This window comes from Dipodomys ordii, unplaced genomic scaffold (assembly GCF_000151885.1).
Source record: "Dipodomys ordii isolate 6190 unplaced genomic scaffold, Dord_2.0 Scaffold33, whole genome shotgun sequence".
Classification (NCBI taxonomy): Eukaryota; Metazoa; Chordata; class Mammalia; order Rodentia; family Heteromyidae; genus Dipodomys; species Dipodomys ordii.
Genome location: NW_012267249.1, coordinates 6,662,792 through 6,683,783, shown reverse-complemented (window position 1 = coordinate 6,683,783; position 20,992 = coordinate 6,662,792). Strand labels below are relative to the sequence as shown.

The window sequence follows — 20,992 nt, the reverse complement described above, 5'->3', positions numbered from 1 at the left end:
ACTCTGGGCCTGGGCACTGTCCCTCAGCTCTTCAGCTCTTCAACTCAAGGCTAGTGCTCTACCACTTGAGCCACAGCCCCACTTCCGGCTTTTTTCTTTTTTTGCTTATGTGGTGCTAAGGAATCGAACCCAGGGCCTCAGGCATGCAAGGCAAGCGCTCTACCACTGAGCCACCTTCCCAGCCCCTTAAAATCTTATATATTTCATTCCTCTTTCATTTCTCTCTCTCTCTCTGTGTCGGTACTGGGGCTTTTTGTTCAGGGCTTCACTTACTCACTCATGGCTGGTACCCTACCACTTCAGTAATGCTTCAGTCCAAAATTCCAATATTTCAAACTATGTATTTTCCGATTTTCTTTTTGTAGGTAGGGATTAAACCTAGGCCTTGGGGCTGCCATAGACCAAACCTCCATCCCTTTTTGCTCTAGGTTTTTTTTAGATTGGGTCTTGCTTTTTGCCATGCTAGTCTAGGACTATGATCCTCATATTTGTGCTTCCTGCTTATCTGGGTTACATGATTGAACCGTTGTGCTTTTATTTGTTGAGATGGGGGAATCTTGTTAACTACTTGCCCAATTTGGCCTTGAACGTTGATCCTCCCAATGTTTACTTTTTAAGTAGCTGGTATTATAGGTGTGAGCCACCTTACCTGGCTACTTTCTGCTTTTAAAATTAGTCTCTTTCAGATTTTAAAAGGTAAGGCGTGGCTTTAAAGTATGTTCGTATATACCTTTTCTGCCTTTTATGGTTAATTAAAATTTGCTTGCTGGGCGTAGTGGTGCACACATGTAATCTTAGCACTGGAGACTAAGGCAAGGGCATTTCAAATTTGAGGCCAGACTGGGCTATATAACAAGACCCTGTTTGAAATAAAATATTGTTAGATTCATTGATTTTAGCTTGGTTTATTTCACTTAAAACATGGTTATTTAGTATGCTGGCTACGGAACAGAAGGTGTGGTTTGGAAATTTTTCCTTGCTCAACTCTTCTCCACATGTATTAACAAAGTTCCTTATTACCATGAAGGGCCTGTACTTTCTACAACGCATCCCAGTTGTCTAGTAATTAGTATTACTGTGGCATGGAAGAGGGATTCCACACTAAATACTGGTGTTTCATGTAAGCTTTTTTATATTTGACTTGAGTCAGTTGTGCTGTCTAAAAATTTCTGTAGTACTTTTGAGGTTTTAGCCTAAGATATAAATATTCCTTGGACAAAAAAAAACTATATGAACCACTGCATAATAAAAGTTTGAGCATCCTGAGGCTTGGCTTGCATATTGGGCTGCTATTTATTTGCCAAATTGCTTTCAATTTTCTTGGCATAAACATGCTACATAGCTGATGTATTAGCAAAGACTTTTTTTCTTTCCCCTTCCTGTGGTTCTGGGGATCAAACACAGAACCCTGTACATGCCAGACAAGCACTTTTCCACTGAGCTGTATCTCCAGCTAACTTGGTAATTGAAAACAAAAACACAACAAAAAACAAAGCAAACAAAAAGCCCTGCCGGGTGCTGGTTCACCATGCCTATAACACTAGCTACTCAGGAATCTGAGATCCAAGGTTCGTAGTTAGAAGCCAGCTTGGGCAAGAAAGTCCATGAGATTCTTAAAGTACTCAGACAAAACAGAAAGTAGAGCTGTAATCCAGTGATAGAGTACTAGCCTTGAGCAAAAAAACCCCCAAAAAACAAAAATCTCAGTGACAGTGCCCAGGCCCTGAGTTCAAGAACCAGGACCATCACAAAGGAATGAATGAATGAATAAATAAATAAGTAAAATTAAGAGGTGCAGATATTGCTCAATTGGTAAATATGAGTCACTGAGTTCAATCTCAGTACTATAACAAACTCACAAACAAATTCAATATAGGAGCTGGGTGCTAGTGGCTCATACCTGTAATCCTAGACACACTGGAGGCTGAGATCTGAGGATCTCGGTTCAAAGCCTGCCCAGACAGGAAAGTTCATGAGACTCTTATCTCCAATTAATCACTTAAAAAGTAGAAGTGGAGCTGTGGCTCAAAGTGGGTAGAGTGTTAGCCTTGAGCACAAAAGCTCAGGGATACCTCCCAGGTCCTGAATTCAAGCCCTACCACTGATTTTTAAAAAAATCCTAAATATAGGAAAGATTATAATAAATAGTAACCAGAGTCAACAAGTATTAATTATGAAAATAAAGAAAAAGAAAAACCTGATGTTGGTGGCTCACACCTATAATTCTAGATACTGAGGTGGCTGAAAATTGAAGGTTTGAGGCCAGCTCAGGCAGAAAAGTTTGTAAGATCCCTTCTCAACCCTTAGCTGGGTGTAGTGCCATGTTCTTGTCATCTTAAACTATGTGCAAATCTGAGATAGGAAGGATTACAATTTCAATTCAAATTGGACTGAAAGACTAAGATTCTATCTCAACAGAAGGAAGGTGGGTGTGTACCTGTCGTTCTAGTTATGACAGGAAGCCTAAAATAGGCAGATTGTAATTCAAGTGTACACCTGGAAAGGAAGTGAGACTCTATTAAAAATGACCAGGATGCCAGGCACTGGTGGCTCACTCCTGTAATCTTAGCTATTCAGGAGGCTAAGATCTGAGGATCACAGTTCAAAGTCAGCCTGGGCAGGAAAAGCCGTGAGACTCTTACCTCCAATTAACCACAGAAAACCAGAAGTGGTGCTGTGGCTCAAGTGGTAAAGTGCTCACCTTCAGCTGAGGAGCTGAGGGACAGCTCCCAGGCCCAGAGTTCAAGCCCCACAGTGGACACACACACACACACATATGCACACGCACGCACGCGCGCGCGCACACACACACACACACACACAGAGAAATATAGTAGGGTGTGATGATAGATGTCTGTAATCCCAGCACTTACTAGGTAGAGGCAGGAGAGTCAATGGTTGGTCTACATATCAAGGCCCTGTCAAAAAGGTGCTGGGCACCAGGGGCTCACACAATCCTACCTACATAGAAGGCTGAGATCTGAGGATTGTGGTTTGAAGCCAGGCAGGAAAGTCCATGAGCTGCTCATGTCTAATTAATCACCCAAAAGCTGGAAATGGAGCTGTGGCTCAAATAGTATACTGCTAGCCTTGAGCAAAAAAGTATGTATGTATGCATATATGTGTGTATATGTATCTCAAGCAAAGAAAAGCAATGAAAAACCTGTAGATGACAAACCTGGAAAATCAGAGAAAACTATTTCCTATATATTGAGTTTCAATTTAGTATGGCTTATTTTTTTTGCTAGTTTCTCCTTGTTTTTCTCCCAGTTTTTATCCAAATTACAATCAGTGTGGCTTTCCTCTTCACTTAAGTCTCTAGCCTCTTTTCTACTCCAATGACTTGCTTAACTCCTTAAAAGTGGCATGACACTGAACGAGTAATAATGAAATGGAAAGATCTTGAGCTTTGGTGCCAGATGGAGGTTACTTTTCATTCAGGCTTTACCACCTGTGAATATTTAAACAGGTACTTAACCTCCTGATCTTCTGCTTTTTCTGTAAAATGGAGAGAATGTCTACCTTGGACCTATGTATTGAGGGTAAAATGAAAAAACGTTAATAAAATTCCTATGCTTAAAAAATAAGCAAAAAAATGTTAATAAAATTCCTATGCTTAAAAAATAAGCAATTATGGGTGGGGAGGCGGGGGGAGGCTGGGAAGGGATGTGAAGGATAAACAAAGGAGGAGGCTGCAATGCTTGATAAGAAATGTACTCATTATCTTGCCCATGTAATTGTAACCCCTCTGTACAGTATGTTCACAAAAAATAAAAATTTAAATTAAAAAAAAAAAGCAATTAGGAAGTGGCGCTGTGGCTCAAGTGATAGAATGCTAGCCTTGAAATGCTGAGGGACAGCCGGGCGTTGGTGGCTCACGCCTGCAATCCTAGCTACTCAGGAGGCTGAGATCTGAGGATCGCGGTTCAAAGCCAGCCCCGGCAGGAGAGACCGTGAGACTCCTATCTCCAATAAACCACCAGAAAACCGGAAGTGGCACTGTAGCTCAAGTGGTAGAGCGCTCGCTTTGAGCTGAAGAGCTGAGGGACAGGGCCCAGGCCCAGAGTTCAAGCCCCACGACCGACAAAAAAAAAAGAATCACTGTGGAGCTTAGTTAAATTTCCAGGCCTCATCTCAAAAGAGATTCTGATCAAAAGAGATTCTGATTTAGTAGGTCAAGCATGAGAGAACTGTTAACTGTTTTTAAACAAGCTTCTCAGGTAATTTTAAAGCAGATGATCAACAGACATGACTTTAAGAAGTGTACTCCCTTAGTTCCAAGTCTAATTTTGTTACTAAATAGAATAAAGCATTTACTCAGAAAGTTTTCACTGTCTCAGTCTTGTGTTTTTCTCAAACATAAAATGAATGACTTGGGGCTGGGAAGGTGGCTCAGTGCTTGCCTTGCATGCATGAGGCCCTGGGTTCTATTCCTCAGCACCACATAAGCAGAAAAAACCAGAAGTGGCCCTGGGCTCAAGTGGTAGAGCACTAACCTTGAGCTGAAGAGCTGAGGGACAGCGCCCAGGCCCAGAGTTCAAGCCCCACAACCAACAAAAAAAAAAAAGAAAAGAAAAGAAAAGAAGGACTTTCCTTGATAATCTCTACTTGATGTAAAATTTCAAAGTTTTGTCTTATATGCTAATGTTTTATATTTTAGGATCTGGTAATGGCTTCATAGAAGTACTTGAATTTTGTTGTTGTTGTTGTTGTTGGTCGTAAGGCTTGAACTTTGGGCATGGGCGCTATCCCTGCTCTCTTCAACTCAAGGTGAGCGCTCTACTGCTTGAGCCACAACGCCACTTCAGTTTTCTAGTGGTTTATTGGAGATAAGAGTCTCATGGACTTTCCTGCCTGGGCTGGCTTTGAACCACAATCCTCAGATCTCAGCATCCTGAGCAGCTAGGATTACAAGCGCCCAGCTGTTTGTTTGTTTGTTTGTTACCTCTCTTGGATAGGTGGGATGACAGATGCTGACCATCACAATTTGCTTATAGATTGAGATAGAGTTGCCAAAATTTTGACCTGGCTGGCTTCAATGACATTTCTTTTGTTGTTATTGTTGTTGGTTGTGGGGCCTGAACTCTGGGCCTGGGCACTGTCCCTCAGCTCTTCAGCTCAAGGCTAGCACTCTACCACTTGAGCCTCAGCCCCCCTTCCGGCTTCTTCTGCTTATGTGGTGCTGAGGAATCGAACCCAGGGCCTCATGCATGCAAGGCAAGTACTCTACCACTGAGCCACCTTCCCAGTCCCTCAATGACATTTCTTATCTCTACTTCTTGAGAGCTGGTATGACAATATAAGTCACTGTGGTCTTAAATTTTCAAATTAAGGGGCTGCGAAGTAGCCTGTACCCATGTTCTTATACTGTGTTTCCTGCATAAATGGTTCATAAATGGCGTATATACATATATACATATATGATATGTATATCAACTATCGTTGTTAGTTGTATCATATGTATGTATATATACTATAGATATGTTTTAAGTATATCAGTGCTGTTTTTGAAAGTAAAGACAGTTTTTTAGATCTGAAAATCAGGAGGAAGTTTGCAAGTTCATTGATTTGCATGTACTTATTAATTTTTAACAGTTTTTATTATTATAAAGGTGATATACAGAGTGGTTACAGTTACATAAGTCAGGCAAAGAATTCATTTCCTTTTGGGCTATGTCACCCTTTCCTCTCTCTCTCCCAGTTTTTCCCTCCTATCCCACCCATAGGTTGTATAGTTCTTTTTCAACATAGTGCCCAGTGAGTACTATTACTGTATTTGTTCACCCTTGGTCCCTCCATTTCTTTTTTTTTTTTTTGGGTCCGGTCGTGGGGCCTGAACTCTGGGCCTGGGCACTGTCCCTCAGCTCTTCAGCTCAAGGCTAGCACTCTACCACTTGAGCCACAGCGCCACTTCCGGCTTTTTTCTTTTTGCTTATGTGGTGCTGAGGAATCGAACCCAGGGCCTCATGCATGCAAGGCAAGCGCTCTACCACTGAGCCACCTTCCCAGTCTCTGGTCCCTCCATTTCTGTGCCTCCCCTTACCTTCCCCCAAACATATAAACTCATGAATGTTTTAATATTTTTTTTTTGTTTCATTTAGTGTCAAACTGGAAGAGAAATAAAGTTCAACAAAAACTTACTATGATCGGACTTCCTTCTTAAAAGAAGAAGTGATTATTGATATTATGGATCGGAGCAAACGGAATTCAATTGCAGGATTTCCCCCACGTGTAGAGCGTTTGGAAGAGTTTGAAGGAGGTGGTGGTGGAGAAGGGAACATGACCCAGGCAGGAAGAGTTTGGCCATCTTCATATCGAGCTCTCATAAGTGCCTTTTCCAGACTGACACGTTTGGATGACTTCACCTGTGAAAAAATTGGGTCTGGCTTCTTCTCTGAAGTGTTCAAGGTGAGTCATCCCTCAGCTTCTTTCATTGTCTTGCTATCAGATTCACTGCAGAGTTGATAGTTGAATTTGTGTAGGATATAGGTTTTTGCTTCCTTGGGCTGCTGTGGATTTTATGTTCTGTTCCAATATATTTATTGATTTGTAAGATATTTTGTTTTCATTTTAGAAATGATACATGGTATGCAAAAATTCAAAGAATATAGGAGTCTCTTTCATCCTCCTACTCACACATATATGATACATGTATGTTTGTGGATGTCTGTCCATATGTATTCTACAATAATAACTGCTATTTTTTACTAGCTAACATTAGTTGTATAGAGGGTGTTTCATTGTTATATTTTTACATGTTTACAATACATTTCACTCCCTCTATCATTTGAGTCATGCACTTAATAGGTAAGCACTTTCCCATTAGAGCTATGCCCCTAGTCCAAACTACACCCATTTATTTTTGTTTGTTTGTTTATTTTGAGTTCTGGTTTCCACTAAGTATCCCAGGCTGACTTGAAAGTCATAAACCTTCTGCTTCTACTTCCCAGAGTACTAGGATTATGGGTGTGTTCTACCACACCCAGCATTATTTTTTTTTTTTTTTTGTCAGTCATAGGGGCTGAACCATGGACCTGGGCGCTGTCCCTCAGCATTTCAGCTCAAGGCTAGCACTCTACCACTTGAACCCCAGCACCACTTCTGGCTTTTTCTGCTTATGTGGTGCTGAGGAATCGAACCCAGGGCTTCATGCATGCGAGGCAAGCACTCTACTACTGAGCCAACTTCCTAGCCCTAATTTTTTTTTAAATATTATTTGTGAGGCATTAATTTATTATTTATTTAAATTTTTTTGGGTCCGGTCATGGGGCCTAAACTCTGGGCCTGGGTGCTGTTCCTCAGCTCTTTAGCTAAAGGCTAGCACTTAGCACTTGAGCCACAGTGCCACTTTCAGGTGTTTTTTTTTCTGCTTATGTAGTACTGAGGAATGGAACCCAGGGCCTCATGCATGCAAGGCAAATGCTCTACCACTGAGCCACCTTCCCAACTCTTATTTTTTATTTATGAATAGAAACCTGAAAGAAACATTGCATAGTTGTATTTTGTGTTCTCTATTTCTTGACAAGATTATGAAGAAAGATCTAAAATATTTCTAAATATTTCTATTTGTAACTATGTTACAAATGAAATACATAGAGAAGTAAATATATACCAGCCATGCTATAATAGGTTATAGAAACAATTAACTCACCAGGTACGGAGGCTCACGCCTGTAATCCTAGCTACTCAGGAGGCTGGAATCTGAGGATCACCGTTCCAAGCCGGCCTGGGCAGGAAAGTCCATGAGACTCTTATCTCCAATTAACCACCAGAAAACCAGAAGTGGTGCTGTAGTTCAAGTGGTAGAGCACTGGTTTTGAGCTGAAGAGCTCAGGAACAGTGCCTAGCCCAGAGTTTAAGTCCCACTACTAACCAAGAAACAAAACAAAACAAAACCAATTAAAAACAGATACTAACCAGGCAGGAGTGTACTGCTCATGCCTATAATCCTAGCTACTTAGGAGGCTGAGATCTGAGGACATGACTCAAAGCCAGCTGGGGCAGGAAAGTTTATGGAACTCTTATTTCCAATTAACCAGCAAAAAGCCAGTAGTGGAGCTGTGGCTCAAGTGATAGAGCATTTGCCTTGAGCAAGAAAGCTCAGAACAGCATCCAGGCCATTAGTTCAAGCCTCAGGACCAGCACAGTGCCCGGGCCCAGAGTTCAAAACTGAACCCTCCCCCCCAAAAAAAAATGGATCAAGAGAATGTGGTATATATAGAACTTTATTTTATTCGATTTTTGTCAGTCGTGGGACTTGAACTCTGGGCCTGGGTGCTGGCCTTCAGCTCTTCAGCTCAAGGGGAGTGCCCTACCACTTGAGCCACAGTGCCACTTCTGGTTTTCTGGTGGTTAATTGGAGATAAGAGTCCCACAGACTTTCCTGCCTGGGCTAGCTTTGAATCGTGATCCTCAGATCTCAGCCTCCTGAATAGCTAGGATTATAGGTGTGAGCCACCGATGGCTGGCTATATGAATTTTTTTTTGGGGGGGGTCCAGTCGTGGGCCTGAACTCTGGGGCTGGGTGCTGTCCCTCAACTCTTCAGCTCAAGGCTAGCACTCCACCACTTGAGCCACAGCGCCACTTCCGGCTTTTTTTTTTCCCTGCTTATGTGGTGCTGAGGAATTGAAACCAGGGCCTCATGCATGCAAAGCAAGCACTCTACCACTGAGCCACCTTCCCAGCCCTGGCTATATGCAAGTGATATATCACTTGCAAAGAAATGGATGGACCTGGAAAAAATTAGGTTAAGTGAAATAAGTCAGGCTCAGAGAGACAAAGGACAAATGTTTTCTTTCATATGTGGAAGGTAGAACTAATTTATAAATGTAAAAAAAAGCACATGGAGATTGCATGGCAAATATACGCAAATGTATTAACTGAAATAGGATATTTTCAGGAGAGAATTCAAATGATGTAACTCCTTTAAAAAAAACTCATAATCCAACAAAATGAATACCAGGAAATTGGTACTGGAAAGGTTGGGAGGGAAGCTGGGAAGGGAATAGATAAAAATTTAGAGGAAGGTAGATTTGAGAAGGATTGGAAGAATGATGAAAGGGGAGACATTGATCAAGATGCATTATATTCATAAACTGATTTGTTGAATAATAACTTCTTTGTACAACTTTTTTTTTAACAAAAAGAGGGAGGAAGCTGGGTGCCCAGTGGCAAATGCCTGTAATCCTAGTTAGTCAGGAGGCTGACATCTGAGGATCATGATTCAAAGCCAGCCTAAACAAGAAAATCTATGAGACTTTTTTTTTTTTTCCAGCCCTGGGACTTGAACTCTGGGCTTGAATGCTGTCCCTGCGCTTTTCAGCTCAAGGTGAACACTCTACCACTGGAGCCACAGTGTTGCTTGAGACACAGTGTTACTTCCTGTTTTCTAGTGGTTTACTGGAGATAAGAGTCTCAGGACTGGGGCTGGGAAGGTGGCTCAGTGGTAGAGCGCTTGCCTTGCATGCTCGAGGCCCTGGGTTCGATTCCTCAGCACCACATAAGAAAAAAGAAAAAAGCCAGAAGTGGTGCTGTGGCTTAAGTAGAGTGCCAGCCTTGAGCTGAAGAGCTGAGGGACAGCGCCCAGGCCCAGAGTTCAGGCCCCACGACCGGACCAAAAAAAAAAAAAAAGAGTCTCAGGACTTTCCTGCCCAGGCTGGCTTTGAACCACGATCCTCAGGTCTCAGCCTCCTGAGTAGCTAGGACTACAGGTGAGCCACCGGTGCCCAGCTCCAGTGAAACTTTTTTTTTTTCAGGTAAGGGGTAGGTTTATTCAGTAGACCTGCTGGGACCAGGCCATGTTGGCACTCCACGAGATGGAGAAAGGCCTGAGAGACCTGGAAAAGAGCTGGGAAAGAGAGAGAGCTGGGAAAAAAGAGCTAAGAGAGCTGGGAAAAAGAGAGCATCTGGGCCTGGGCTAGGCCTTATTTAGGGTATGGGTGAAGAAAGGTATGGCCACATCAAATTCAGAAGTGACCTCAGCAGATGCAGATGTGACCTCTTCCAAGTGTGCCAGATGCCTAAGTAACGTAGGTACTGGGTGGAGACTTTGCAAGCCATCCAGGAGCGGACCTTACATTCCAGCCTTTTAATAATCATGAAATAAGGGCTGGGAAGGTGGCTTAGTGGTAAAGTGCTTGCCTTGCATGCCTGAGGCCCTGGGTTCGATTCCTCAGCACCACATAAGAAAAAAGAAAAAAGCTGGAAGTGGCGCTGTGGCTCAAATGGTAGAGCACTAGCCTTGAGCTGAAGAGCTGAGGGACAGCGCCCAGTCCCAGAGTTCAGGCCCCACGACCCGACTCAAAAAAAAAAAATCATGAAATAGGGTGAAGATTCTCTCTGGCTACTTCCTGCTGACCAGGGGCATTGACATTAGGGTTAAAAGGCTGGAATTTCGTCCCCTCCCAGAGAAGGCAGTGAGCAGTAGCTGTCCCTTGGTGGTGTGAGTCCTTAGATGAAGTCTGGAGAAGACTCATGAGGCATTGAGGGGCTGGAAAAAAAATACTAGAGAGCAAATAAATGGCAAGAGGAAGGACTTGGGGCTGAAAATGTTGGTAGGAATGTCCCTAGCTACTTCTGACATCTGGCGACTAGGTAGAGGAGAAGTCAGGTAACAAAGGCAAGAATATAAGTTCTTGTCCAGTTAGTAGGTAGACAGGTATGGACACTAGATGGGCAGGCTTCTTACTTCTATTGACCTCCCAACTTGGTTAATTTTGAAAGGGCAGGCACAAAGTTGCTGATGTGACATCATCTCCTCTTACTCCTCTCCATGGTCCCTTGTTCCCCAGACTGGCTGAGTCTAGGTGCTTGTAGCTGGGATGGCTTGTCCCAGTTGGTATTCAAGGAGGATTGAACTCATGGCCTGGGCACTGACCCTGAGCACTTCTGCTCAAGGCGAGCACTGAACCACTTTGAGTTATAGTACCACTTGCAGTGTTTGCTGGTTCCAGATGAGAGTCTTGAACTATGCTTCCAGCCTGGCTCTTTGCAGGTTAGTTGGGAGATGGAGTCTTAGGGATTTTTCAGCCCGGGCTGGCTTTGAACTGCAATCTTTGCCACAAAAGCCCTTTATTATTTCCAATTAAAGCAACAAGGAGATCAAATAGAATAGAGCTTAACTGGTCCTTATCAAGAATTGACCAACAACTATTCTGCAATGACAAAGCACATCAGATGGTTGGCTCTCAGTTACCAGGGCCTGTGAAAAGAGCAACTTGTTAGCAAGGCACCTTAGAATAGATGGATGGAGTGGTAAGCTAGGTGTGGAAGGTTAAGGGTCAGATGGGGCCAAACGCTTAACCCACCCTGTGGCCAAGATGGTGAATTTCTGAAAGAATGCAAAGAAACCCTGAACAAATAAATCAAGCCTACATTGGCTAGCCTTTGAAAGGGAACCTAGAGGGGGGTCCCTGGGACCCAGCCTGCATCGAACTCTTCAGGACACAAGCCAAAATGTAGAAAAGAGAAAGGGAGAGATAGGGAAAGTTGAACATGACTGGCAGAGAGAGAGCAAAGAGAACCTGAAAGTAAACAGACTTCTAACCATTTACTATTTCAGTGGCAAAAACTGTCTACATCTGAGAATGGCATAAAAATTAGGCACTCTGGCTTTCCAGGGAGCACAGGAAGCATTTCAAAGGGGGCTGAGGCGTGACTCGCAGCACCCCATTAAATGTGTAGTAGAGTCAGTCTGGTGAGTGAAGGAGAGCTGACCAGGCAGAAGCGGCGTCCCAACTTCCCCCAGAGCCTTCTAGACAGAAATGGCCAAGCCCCCAAAACCAAGCGTCCTCAGTTTCAGAGGTGACTGGCCTTTCAGCTAAAGGCTGTAGGAGCTCTCTGACGTGGCGCCACGTCTGGACAGAGACTGAGCAACAGAGAACTGTAGAGAGTAGTTTCACTCACCAGAGTAGAGAAGTGGTGTGGATGTGGATGTGAAGGCCAGCAATGGTATCGATGCGCTGTGTCCACAGCAGGCAGACCGGTTCACAAAAGGCTGTCAGAACTGTGGGTATTCCTCAGAGCTAAAAGGGAAAACCAAACAAAAAAAGAAAAAAGAGGAAAAAAACTGGAGAGGAATCCCACCTATCCTGACTTTAAGCCCTTTATCCGAGTCACGGCACCGTTTATGTTAGTTTTTTTTTGTTTGTTTGTTTTGGTTTTTTGGTAGGTAGTGGGGGCTGAACTCTGGGCCTGGGCGCTGTTCCTCAGCTCTTCAGCTGAGCCACTTGAGCTCTACCACTTGAGCCACAGCGCCACTTCTGGCTTATTTTCTTTTTGCTTATATGGTGCTGAGGGCCTCATGCATGCAAGGCAAAGCGCTCTACCACTGAGCCACCTTCCCAGCCCTATGTTAGGTTTTTAAAAAGAGGTAGCCGAGTAAGAACAGCACCACACACGTGGTATTCAGGTAAGGGGTAAGTTTATTCATCGTTCTGGCTGGCACCAGGCCACGTTGGCCCTCCACACGGCTGGGAAAGGCCTGGGAAAGAGGTGGGAAAAAGCTGAGAAAGAGCTAGAAAAGAGCCAGAAAAGAGAAGAGAGCTGGGAAAGAAAGGTGGGAAAGAGAGAGCGGGGAAAGAGTCCAATGAGACTCTTATCTCTAATTAACTGCCAAAAAAAGTGGCTCAAGTGGTAGAATGTTAGCCTTGAGCAAAAGTAGTACAGTGACAATGCTTTTAGGCCCTGCGTTCCAGCCCAAGGGCTGGCGCAAAAACAGAGGGGTGGGAGGAAGACAGAAAAAAAATTAGCAAAAAAATATTAGCAAAAAACAGCAGGCGCTGAATTATAAAAATCTCAATTATTTTTAGCATGCTGCTTAGAATTCTTGTGTCTCCTGGCTGCTTGTCTTCTGTGCCTGAGTCTTGAGCAGATAACCACTTGAGGGGATGTTGGTAATAGATGGGCCACAAAGTGTCAGTGCATAATAAACAGTCATGTCCTAAAACATCTTTTCAGCTAGCTATGTGGGCAGCTAACTCAGATGTTCCAGTATCATTGGCTGAGGTGGTAGACAGCAAAGCGAGGGTGGTTAATATATATATATATTTTTTGGTCCGGTCGTGGGGCCTGAACTCTGGGCCTGGGCGCTGTCCCTCAGCTCTTCAGCTCAAGGCTAGGGCTCTACCACTTGAGCCACAGCGCCACTTCCAGATTTTTTCTTTTTGCTTATGTGGTGCTGAGGAATCGAACCCAGGGCCTCATGCATGCAAGGCAAGCGCTCTACCACTGAGCCACCTTCCCAGCCCATAGGGTAGTTAATATTGACTGGAGTCTGGAGTCTAACGACATATTTAGGATTGAATTATTTTTAGATCTTTTATTTTTTTGTGCCAGTACTGGGGATTGAACTGAGTCTGGGCACTGTCCCTTAGCTTTTTTTGAAAAAAAGTTTTTTTGGGGGGTCCGGTCGTGGGGCCTGAACTCTGGGCCTGGGCGCTGTCCCTCAGCTCTTCAGCTCAAGGCTAGCACTCTACCACTTGAGCCACAACGCCACTTCTAGCTTTTTTCTTTTTGCTTATGTGGTGCTGAGGAATTGAACCCAGGGCCTCATGCATGCAAGGCAAGCGCTCTACCACTGAGCGACCTTCCCAGCCCCGCTTTTTTTGAATTTTGTCTCTTTTTCTCTCAAGACTAGCACTCTTCCATATGAGCCACAGGTCTACTTTGGCTTTTTGGTGATAAGGGTTTCATGGACTTTCCTGCCTGGGCTGGCTTTGAACCCCAATGTCAGATCTCAGCTTCCTAAGTTGCTAGGATTGCAGGTGTGAGCCACCAGCATCTGGCTCATGTATAATTTTCTTTTTTTCTTTTCTTTTTTCTTTTTTGTCGGTCATGGGGCTTGAACTCTGGGTTTGGGCGCTGACCTTGCGCTCTTCAGCACAAGGTCAGTGCTCTACGGCTTGAGCCACAGCACCACTTCTGGTTTTCTAGTGGTTTATTGGAGATAAGAGTCTCACGGACTTTTGTGCCTAGGCTGGCTTTGAACCACAATCCTCAGATCTCAGCCTCCTGAGTAGCTAGGATTATAGGCGTGAGCCACAGGTGCTTGGCTTATGTATAATTTTCTAACATGGGTCAAGTCACTTCTCTGTCTGTATCTTAATTCACAAAATGGAAAATGAAAGTACTTATCTTTTGGAGTTGTTGAGAAAGTATGAATGTTTAGAATGTCTATATATAATATACACAAGCTAGGAGTAGTTATTCTATTATGTAGACAACTAAGATCTATGGAGTATTTTCTTTGTGCTAGGTACTGTGTTAAGAACTTATATACATTATCTTGTTTAATATCTGTAACAATCCTGAATGAGGAAACTAAAATTCAAAGATACTTGGTTATTTTTCTAGATATATCACAATAAGTAAATGCTACAGCTATTACTCGAATTCCTTATCTAATTAACAACTGAAATTTTTCTTTATTTTTATTGAAAAGGTGATGAGCTGGGGCAGAGTTACATAAGTAACTGAACTCTGGGCTTGGGTGCTGTCCTTCAGCTCTTCAGTTCAAGGCTAGCACTCTACCACTTGAGCCACAGTGCCACTTCCAGCTTTTCCTACTTATGTGATGCTGAGGAATCGAACCCAGGGCCTCATGCATCCAAGGCAAGCGCTCTATCACTGAGCCACCTTCTCAGGGATGGGAATGTTACTACATCCCTCATTATTTCCCACTTTACCCCTCCCCAAGTTGTAATGTTCATATCCAATATAGTGTCGTGAGTATCAATGTTGCTGTTGTTCATCCATTGTCCTGCTGTTTCTGTGATTCCATTTCCCTTCCTCATATTGCATTATCTAATATGCAAAACATGAGGTACAAAGAGAAACGAAGAAAACAAAGCAATAGAGAAAAAAGAATGAACTACATACAGGGTATAATAAGAAACTTTTGTTTCCATAAATTGGAGTTCATGTTGATTATATATAGTCCTATGCTCTAAGCATGATCTCCCTCATTTGTAAGAACTAGGATATATATATGATTTTCTTAATAGGGGTTCTCAATAACCCAACTGAAAATTTTCATTTAATTTAGATTCAGCATACAAGAAGAAAATAGACCACTTTGTTAGTTTTTATCTATACTATTTTTGGGATATGAAAATATGTATGTATTTTACTTTTTGATTTGCATATATGAATTGTACAATACAACGTGTCATTCATATATATGTATATAATGCTTGCTGGGGCTTGAACTCAGTGCCTTATGCTCTTGCTTGGTTCTATTGCTCATAGCAGGTGCTCTACCACTAGAGCCACACCTTTTTAGTGTCTAGCATTTTGCTGGTTAATTAGAGATATAGTATTACAGACTTTTTGCCTAGGCTGGCTGGCTTCAAATTGTGAACTTTTGAGGTTTCAGCTTCCTGAATAGTTAATATTATAGCTATGAGCTGCCAGTGCCTGGCTTTCATAATGATTTGTATGTCCTGGGGCTTTAACTCAGGGCCTGGGCCTATCCTTGAGCATTTTTGCTCAAGGCTTACAACTCTATTACTTGTGCCACCGCTTTTTTGGTGGTCAGTTGGAAATAAGAGTCTCACTGATGAAATTTCCTGCCCAGGCTGGCACTGAACCATGATTCTCAGATCTTAGCCTCTTAAGTATCTATAATTACAGGTGTGAGCCACTGCTGCCTAGCTCTTTATGATATTTTATTACATATATATATATGTACATATATATATATATATAATGCTTTGTTCACATTCACCCTTATTACCTTCTCCTGACCATTCTCCCACTGGTCCCCTTCTTACCAAGTAGTCCCATTTTTACTTTCATTTTTTTTATTATTATGTTTTGTTTTAATCTAGATTTGGCATTTCAAAGAAAACATGTGATACTTGTCTTTCTGTGTCTGGCTTATATCACCTAAAATGATGATACTTGGTTCTACCTATTTTCCTGCAAATAATATCATTTTTATACTTGCATAACATTCAATTGTGTATATATACATCACATTTTTTAATCCACTGACAGACATCTAGGCTGATTCTATAACTTGCCAATTTTTTTTTTTTTTTTGGTCCAGTCGTGGGGCTTGAACTCTGGGCCTGGGCGCTTTCCTCAGCTCTTCAGCTCAAGGCTGAACCACAGCGCCACTTCCGGCTTTTTTTGTCTTTTTGCTTATGTGGTGCTAAGGAATCGAACCCAAGGGCCTCATGCATGCAAGGCAAGCGCTCTACCACTGAGCCACCTTCCCAGCCCTATGTTAGGTTTTTAAAAAGAGGGTGGCTGGGGTGGGGGGAGGGTAGACTACAAGAAGAAGAGAGAGAAGGTGGGGAGGAGGAGAGAGAGAAGGAGAGAGAGAGGGAGAGAGGACAAAGAACAGGGAGGGAAAGAGGGAGAAAGTAGGTATATTGAAAACTTAGTTGGCAGGCAAAAGAAAAATATACTTTTTATTTATAGTTGATACTTTGAAATAAAGACTAAATAAGTGATCCTAAGTATAAAGTTATAAATGGATTCTGATGCAGGTATGTTGTATTGGGATTTATTGATCAGAAGCAGCATTATCATTATTGGTTTGATTTTCTGAAATGTGGGCCATCTCAAATAATGGCCTGAACCAAACCAGAAAAACAACTTTTTCTCAATTTATAAAGTAGTTGTGTTTATGGAAAATGAATTTGTTTTTATGTAAAAGTAGAATTAGCATCCATCTGAGATCATTATGAATGTTATTCATTTGTGTAAATGTCTGGTAAGACATTTGAATTTCATTTAACATGTGGAACAATGCTTGCCTGTGAGGTCTGTCCTGTACCTTGCAGGAAGTCTAGCATCTCTGGCCAGGAGCGGTCTTGCCCCAATCAATGTCATAACCAAAACATTTCACCTGAAAAAAAATTTTTTTTTTTTTTGTTGGTGGTCGTGAGGCCTGAACTCTGGGCTTGGGCACTGTCCCTCCGCTCTTCAGCTCAAGGCTAGCATTATACCACTTGAGCCACAGCACCACTTCTGGCTTTTTTCTACTTACATTGTGCTTAGGAACCCAGGGCCTCATGCATGGGAGGCAAGCACTCTACCACTGAGCCACCTTCCAAACCCTGACCTGAAAATCTTAAAGCATCTCCCAAGTGAATTATTATGACTACTCTGTTGGAAACTATCACTTGAACTATTTCTCTTGATATTAATATTGCTATATATACTTATTTATTTTTATTTACACTACTAAGGGCTTGAACTCAGGGTCTTGCACTTTCTTTCTTTTTTATCAGTTGTGGGGCCTGAACTCTGGGCCTGGGCACTGTCCCTTGGCTCTTCAGCTCAAGGCTAGCACTCTACCACTAGAGTCATAGCTCCACTTACGGCTTTTTCTGTTTATGTGGTGCTGAGGAATCGAACCCAGGGCCTCATGCATGCAAGGCAAGCACTCTACCACTGAGCCCCCTTCCCAGCCCCGGGTCTTGCACTTTCTAGACAGGTACTTTGCCATTGAAACTCTGTCCTTAGTCCATGTTTTTGCATTTTTCAAAAATCCTAAAAGGGTACTCCTCATACTTCATGGAAATAACTACTAGGAATGACCACAGTAGATTGGGGTTAATGTATCTGGTAGTCAAAGGGACTTTAGCTTTATTTATATTGTTTAATGTGTTACAAAGAAAAGGTATGCATTTGTTACTTATTTAATTAGAATATAAATTGAAAAAACTATGTTTTCCTTTCTTTCTTTTTTCTCTCTTTTTCTATTTTGTTGTTGTTGTTGTTGCGTGTGGGGCTTGAACTCAGGGCCTGGGCCTTTCCCTGAGTTTTTTGGCTCAAGGCTAGCACTCTACCACTGAGCATCATGAGCACAAAAGCTCAGGGACAGTGCCCAGTCCCTGAGTTCAAGCCCCAGGACACAAGAAACAAAAGCAAAAATGTAGGGATTGAACCCAGGTCCTCTAACATTCTGATACACTCAGCAAGAGCTCTGTCACTTAAGCACTCCTCTAGTCTGTATTCTCCACTTTCTGTTGCCCCTTCTGACACTCCCCTTGCCTTTTGTGCTTTTTTTTTTTTTTTTTTTTGGTCATGGGGCTTGAACTCCTGGCCTAGGTGCTGTCCCTGAGCTCTTCAGCTCAAGGCAAGTACTCTACCACTTGAGCCACAGCCCCACTTCCGCTTTTCTGGTGGTTTCTTGGAGATAAGAGTCTCATTGACTTTCCTGCCCAGCTGGCTTTGAACCGCAATTCTCAGATATCAGCCTCCTGAGTAGCTAGGATTATAGATGTGAGCCACCGGTGTCCTGCTTATGCTTTGTTTTTAAGTTAAAACTCACTAACTTTGCCTGAGCTGGTCTTTAACTTGTGAGCCTCTTGCCCTCCCCATCCTTCTGAGTAGCTGAGGTAACAGTCATATCTCACTATGCCCAATCCACGGCTTTTTTTTCCTGTGGGTCATGGGCTTGAACTTAGCGTCTGGGCACTCTTCCTGAGCACTTCAGCTCAAGGCCCTTGTTCTACCACTTGAGGCACAGTGCCACTGCCAGCTTTCTGTTGGTTAATTGGAGATAAGAGTCTCACCGATTTTCCTGCCTGGCTGGCTTTGAACTGGGATCCTCAGATCTCAGCCTCCTGAGCAGCTACAATTACAGGCATGAGCCATTGGCACCCTGCCCATAGCTTTTCTTTTTCTTTTTTTTTTTTCTTTCTTTCTTTTTTTTTCAGTCCTGGAGTTTGAACTCAGGGCCTGGGTACTGTCTGTGAGCCTCTCTGTGCTCAAGGCAAACACTCTACCACTTGAGCCGCAATACTACTTCTGGCTTTTTCTGTTCATGTGCACTGAGGAATTGAACCCACGGCTTCATGCATGCCAGGCCAGGCAAGCACTTTATCACTAAGCCACATTCACAGCCCCATAGCTTTTTTTTTGATGGTATATCTTCAGAATTGGCACAGTGGTAAATGACTTGGGGATACTAGAGAAAAATTTGCAGAAAATATTGCACTTTTTTTTTTTTTTTTTTTGTAGGAGGGGGAGTTAGTCCTGGGGCTTGAACTCCGGGTCTGGGCATTGTCCCTGAGCTTCTTTTGCTCAAGGTTAGCACTCTACCACTTGAGCCACAGCACCACTTCTGGCTTTTTATTTTTTATTTTTTTTTCACTTCTGGCTTTTTCTGTGTATGTGGTGCTGAGGAGTTGAACCCAGGGCTTCATGCATGCTAGGCAAGCACTCTACCACTGAGCCACATACCCAGTGCCCATTTTACACTTTTTTAAAAGAAAGAAACCACAAATAGTTCCTAGAGTCAGTAAAGAAAGGCTTTAGAGAAATATGGAAACTTGGGTGTGGTCTTAAAAGGTAAGAATTTAGCAGTGGGACGGTAGGAAAGCAGAGAAAGAATACTTATGCATATAAGGACAAGATGAGGGCTGGAGGTGTGACACAAATGTTAGAGTGTCTAGCAAGCATATAGCCTAGAATTCAAACCTTTGTAACACAAAACAAAGGCAAAATGAGTTATGAATATGTTCAACATCATAATTTATTTGAACTGCAGAGTCAGGTTTGGTGCATTACTTCACTCATGAGATAATCATTTAAATTCCAAGAGTTTCGAGACCAGCCTCAATACAAATCTTTTTTTTTTTTTTGTCAGTCGTGGGGCCTGAACTCTGGGTATGGGCGCTGTCCTCAGCTCTTCAGCTCAAGGCTAGCATTCTACCTCTGGAGCCACAGCACCACTTCTGGCTTTTTCTGCTTATGTGGTGTTGAGGAATCGAACCCAGGGCCTCATGCATGCAAGGCAAGCACTCTACCACTGAGCCACCTTCCCAGCTCCTCAATACAAATCTTTCTCCAAAAAGGAAGACAGAATTGGAAGAAAAGCAAAGAAATACAGAAAGCTTATCTCTGAGTTTTGCACATTAATACCAAGCTTTCTCAAAAGTAGACATTTCATTAAAAATCCAGTTTTCTGATGATGAGGGAAAAAGTGACTGTCAGGTGGTGAGACCTTATTCTGTAAAATAGAGTTGGAAAAATACTGTCAGTGAGTTCTTTGTATATAAATGTGTCTTTTAAACTGATCCATGTAGGATCTGAAAAGAAAAGCCACTTCTCTTTCTTCAATCACGAGGTGCATGACAACAGATTCATTGATGCACTGAGAAGAGAATTAGGTTCCAGATCTCTCTAAGTGATCTAGAAGAGGGAAAGGGCCAGTGTGATGCCTCAGTTCTCATCAGGAAAATGCAGGACACTTTCTATTTTGTTGCCTTGAGTATTTTGCTCCCCAGCTTTCCTCTTCTGGTCTGGCCACTCTGAGACATTATCCTGTTAAAATACAAAATGAGCTGTGATGTCTGTCTTGTATTAGTGATATTTTTAATTTCTGGGGGCTATTATCATTGAAAGACATTTCTGAGAGTTGAAGAGTTATAGATTATGTCTTTCTTCTGAAATTCCTACTTAAGAATAACATGGTGGGGGCTGGGAAGGTGGCTCAATGGTAGAGTGCTTGCCTTGCATGCATGAGGCCCTGGGTTAGATTCCTCAGCACCACATAAGCAGAAAAAGCCAGAAGTGGGGCTGAGGTTCAAGTGGTAAAGCGCTAGTATACAGCTAAAGAGCTGAGGGACAGTGCCCAGGCCCAGTTCAGGCCCCAGGACCAACAAAAAAAAAAAGGATGGACTGGGAAGGTGGCTCAGTGGTAAAAAAAAAAAAAGGAATAACATGGTGGAGCTGAGCACCAGTGGCTCATGCCTGTAATCCTTGCTACTCAGGAGGCTGAGATCTGAGGATCAAGGTTCTAAGCCAGCCCAGGCAGGAAAGTCTGTGAGACTCCAATTAACAAGAAAAAAACAGAAGGGCTGGGAAGGTGGCTCAATGGTAGAGTGCTTGCCTTGCATGCCTGAGGCCCTGGGTTCGATTCCTCAGCACCACATAAGTAAAAAGAAAAAAGCCGGAAGTGGCACTGTGGCTCAAGTGGTAGAGTGCTAGCCTTGAGCTGAAGAGCTGAGGGACAGTGCCCAGACCCAGAGT

At 42.9% G+C, this 20,992-nt stretch overlaps 1 protein-coding gene across 2 annotated transcripts in view; it reads left to right on the top strand.

Moving 5' to 3' along the window:
• Tesk2 (testis-specific kinase 2) overlaps positions 1-20,992 on the top strand; it is a 126,916-nt gene that overhangs the window by 21,481 nt on the left and 84,443 nt on the right. For both annotated transcript variants that reach the window (XM_013016916.1, XM_013016915.1), the window contains exon 2: positions 6,102-6,408. In XM_013016916.1, the coding sequence (XP_012872370.1) occupies positions 6,187-6,408 (222 nt within the window). In that variant the 5' untranslated portion in view covers positions 6,102-6,186. The remainder of the gene's footprint in view (positions 1-6,101; positions 6,409-20,992) is intronic.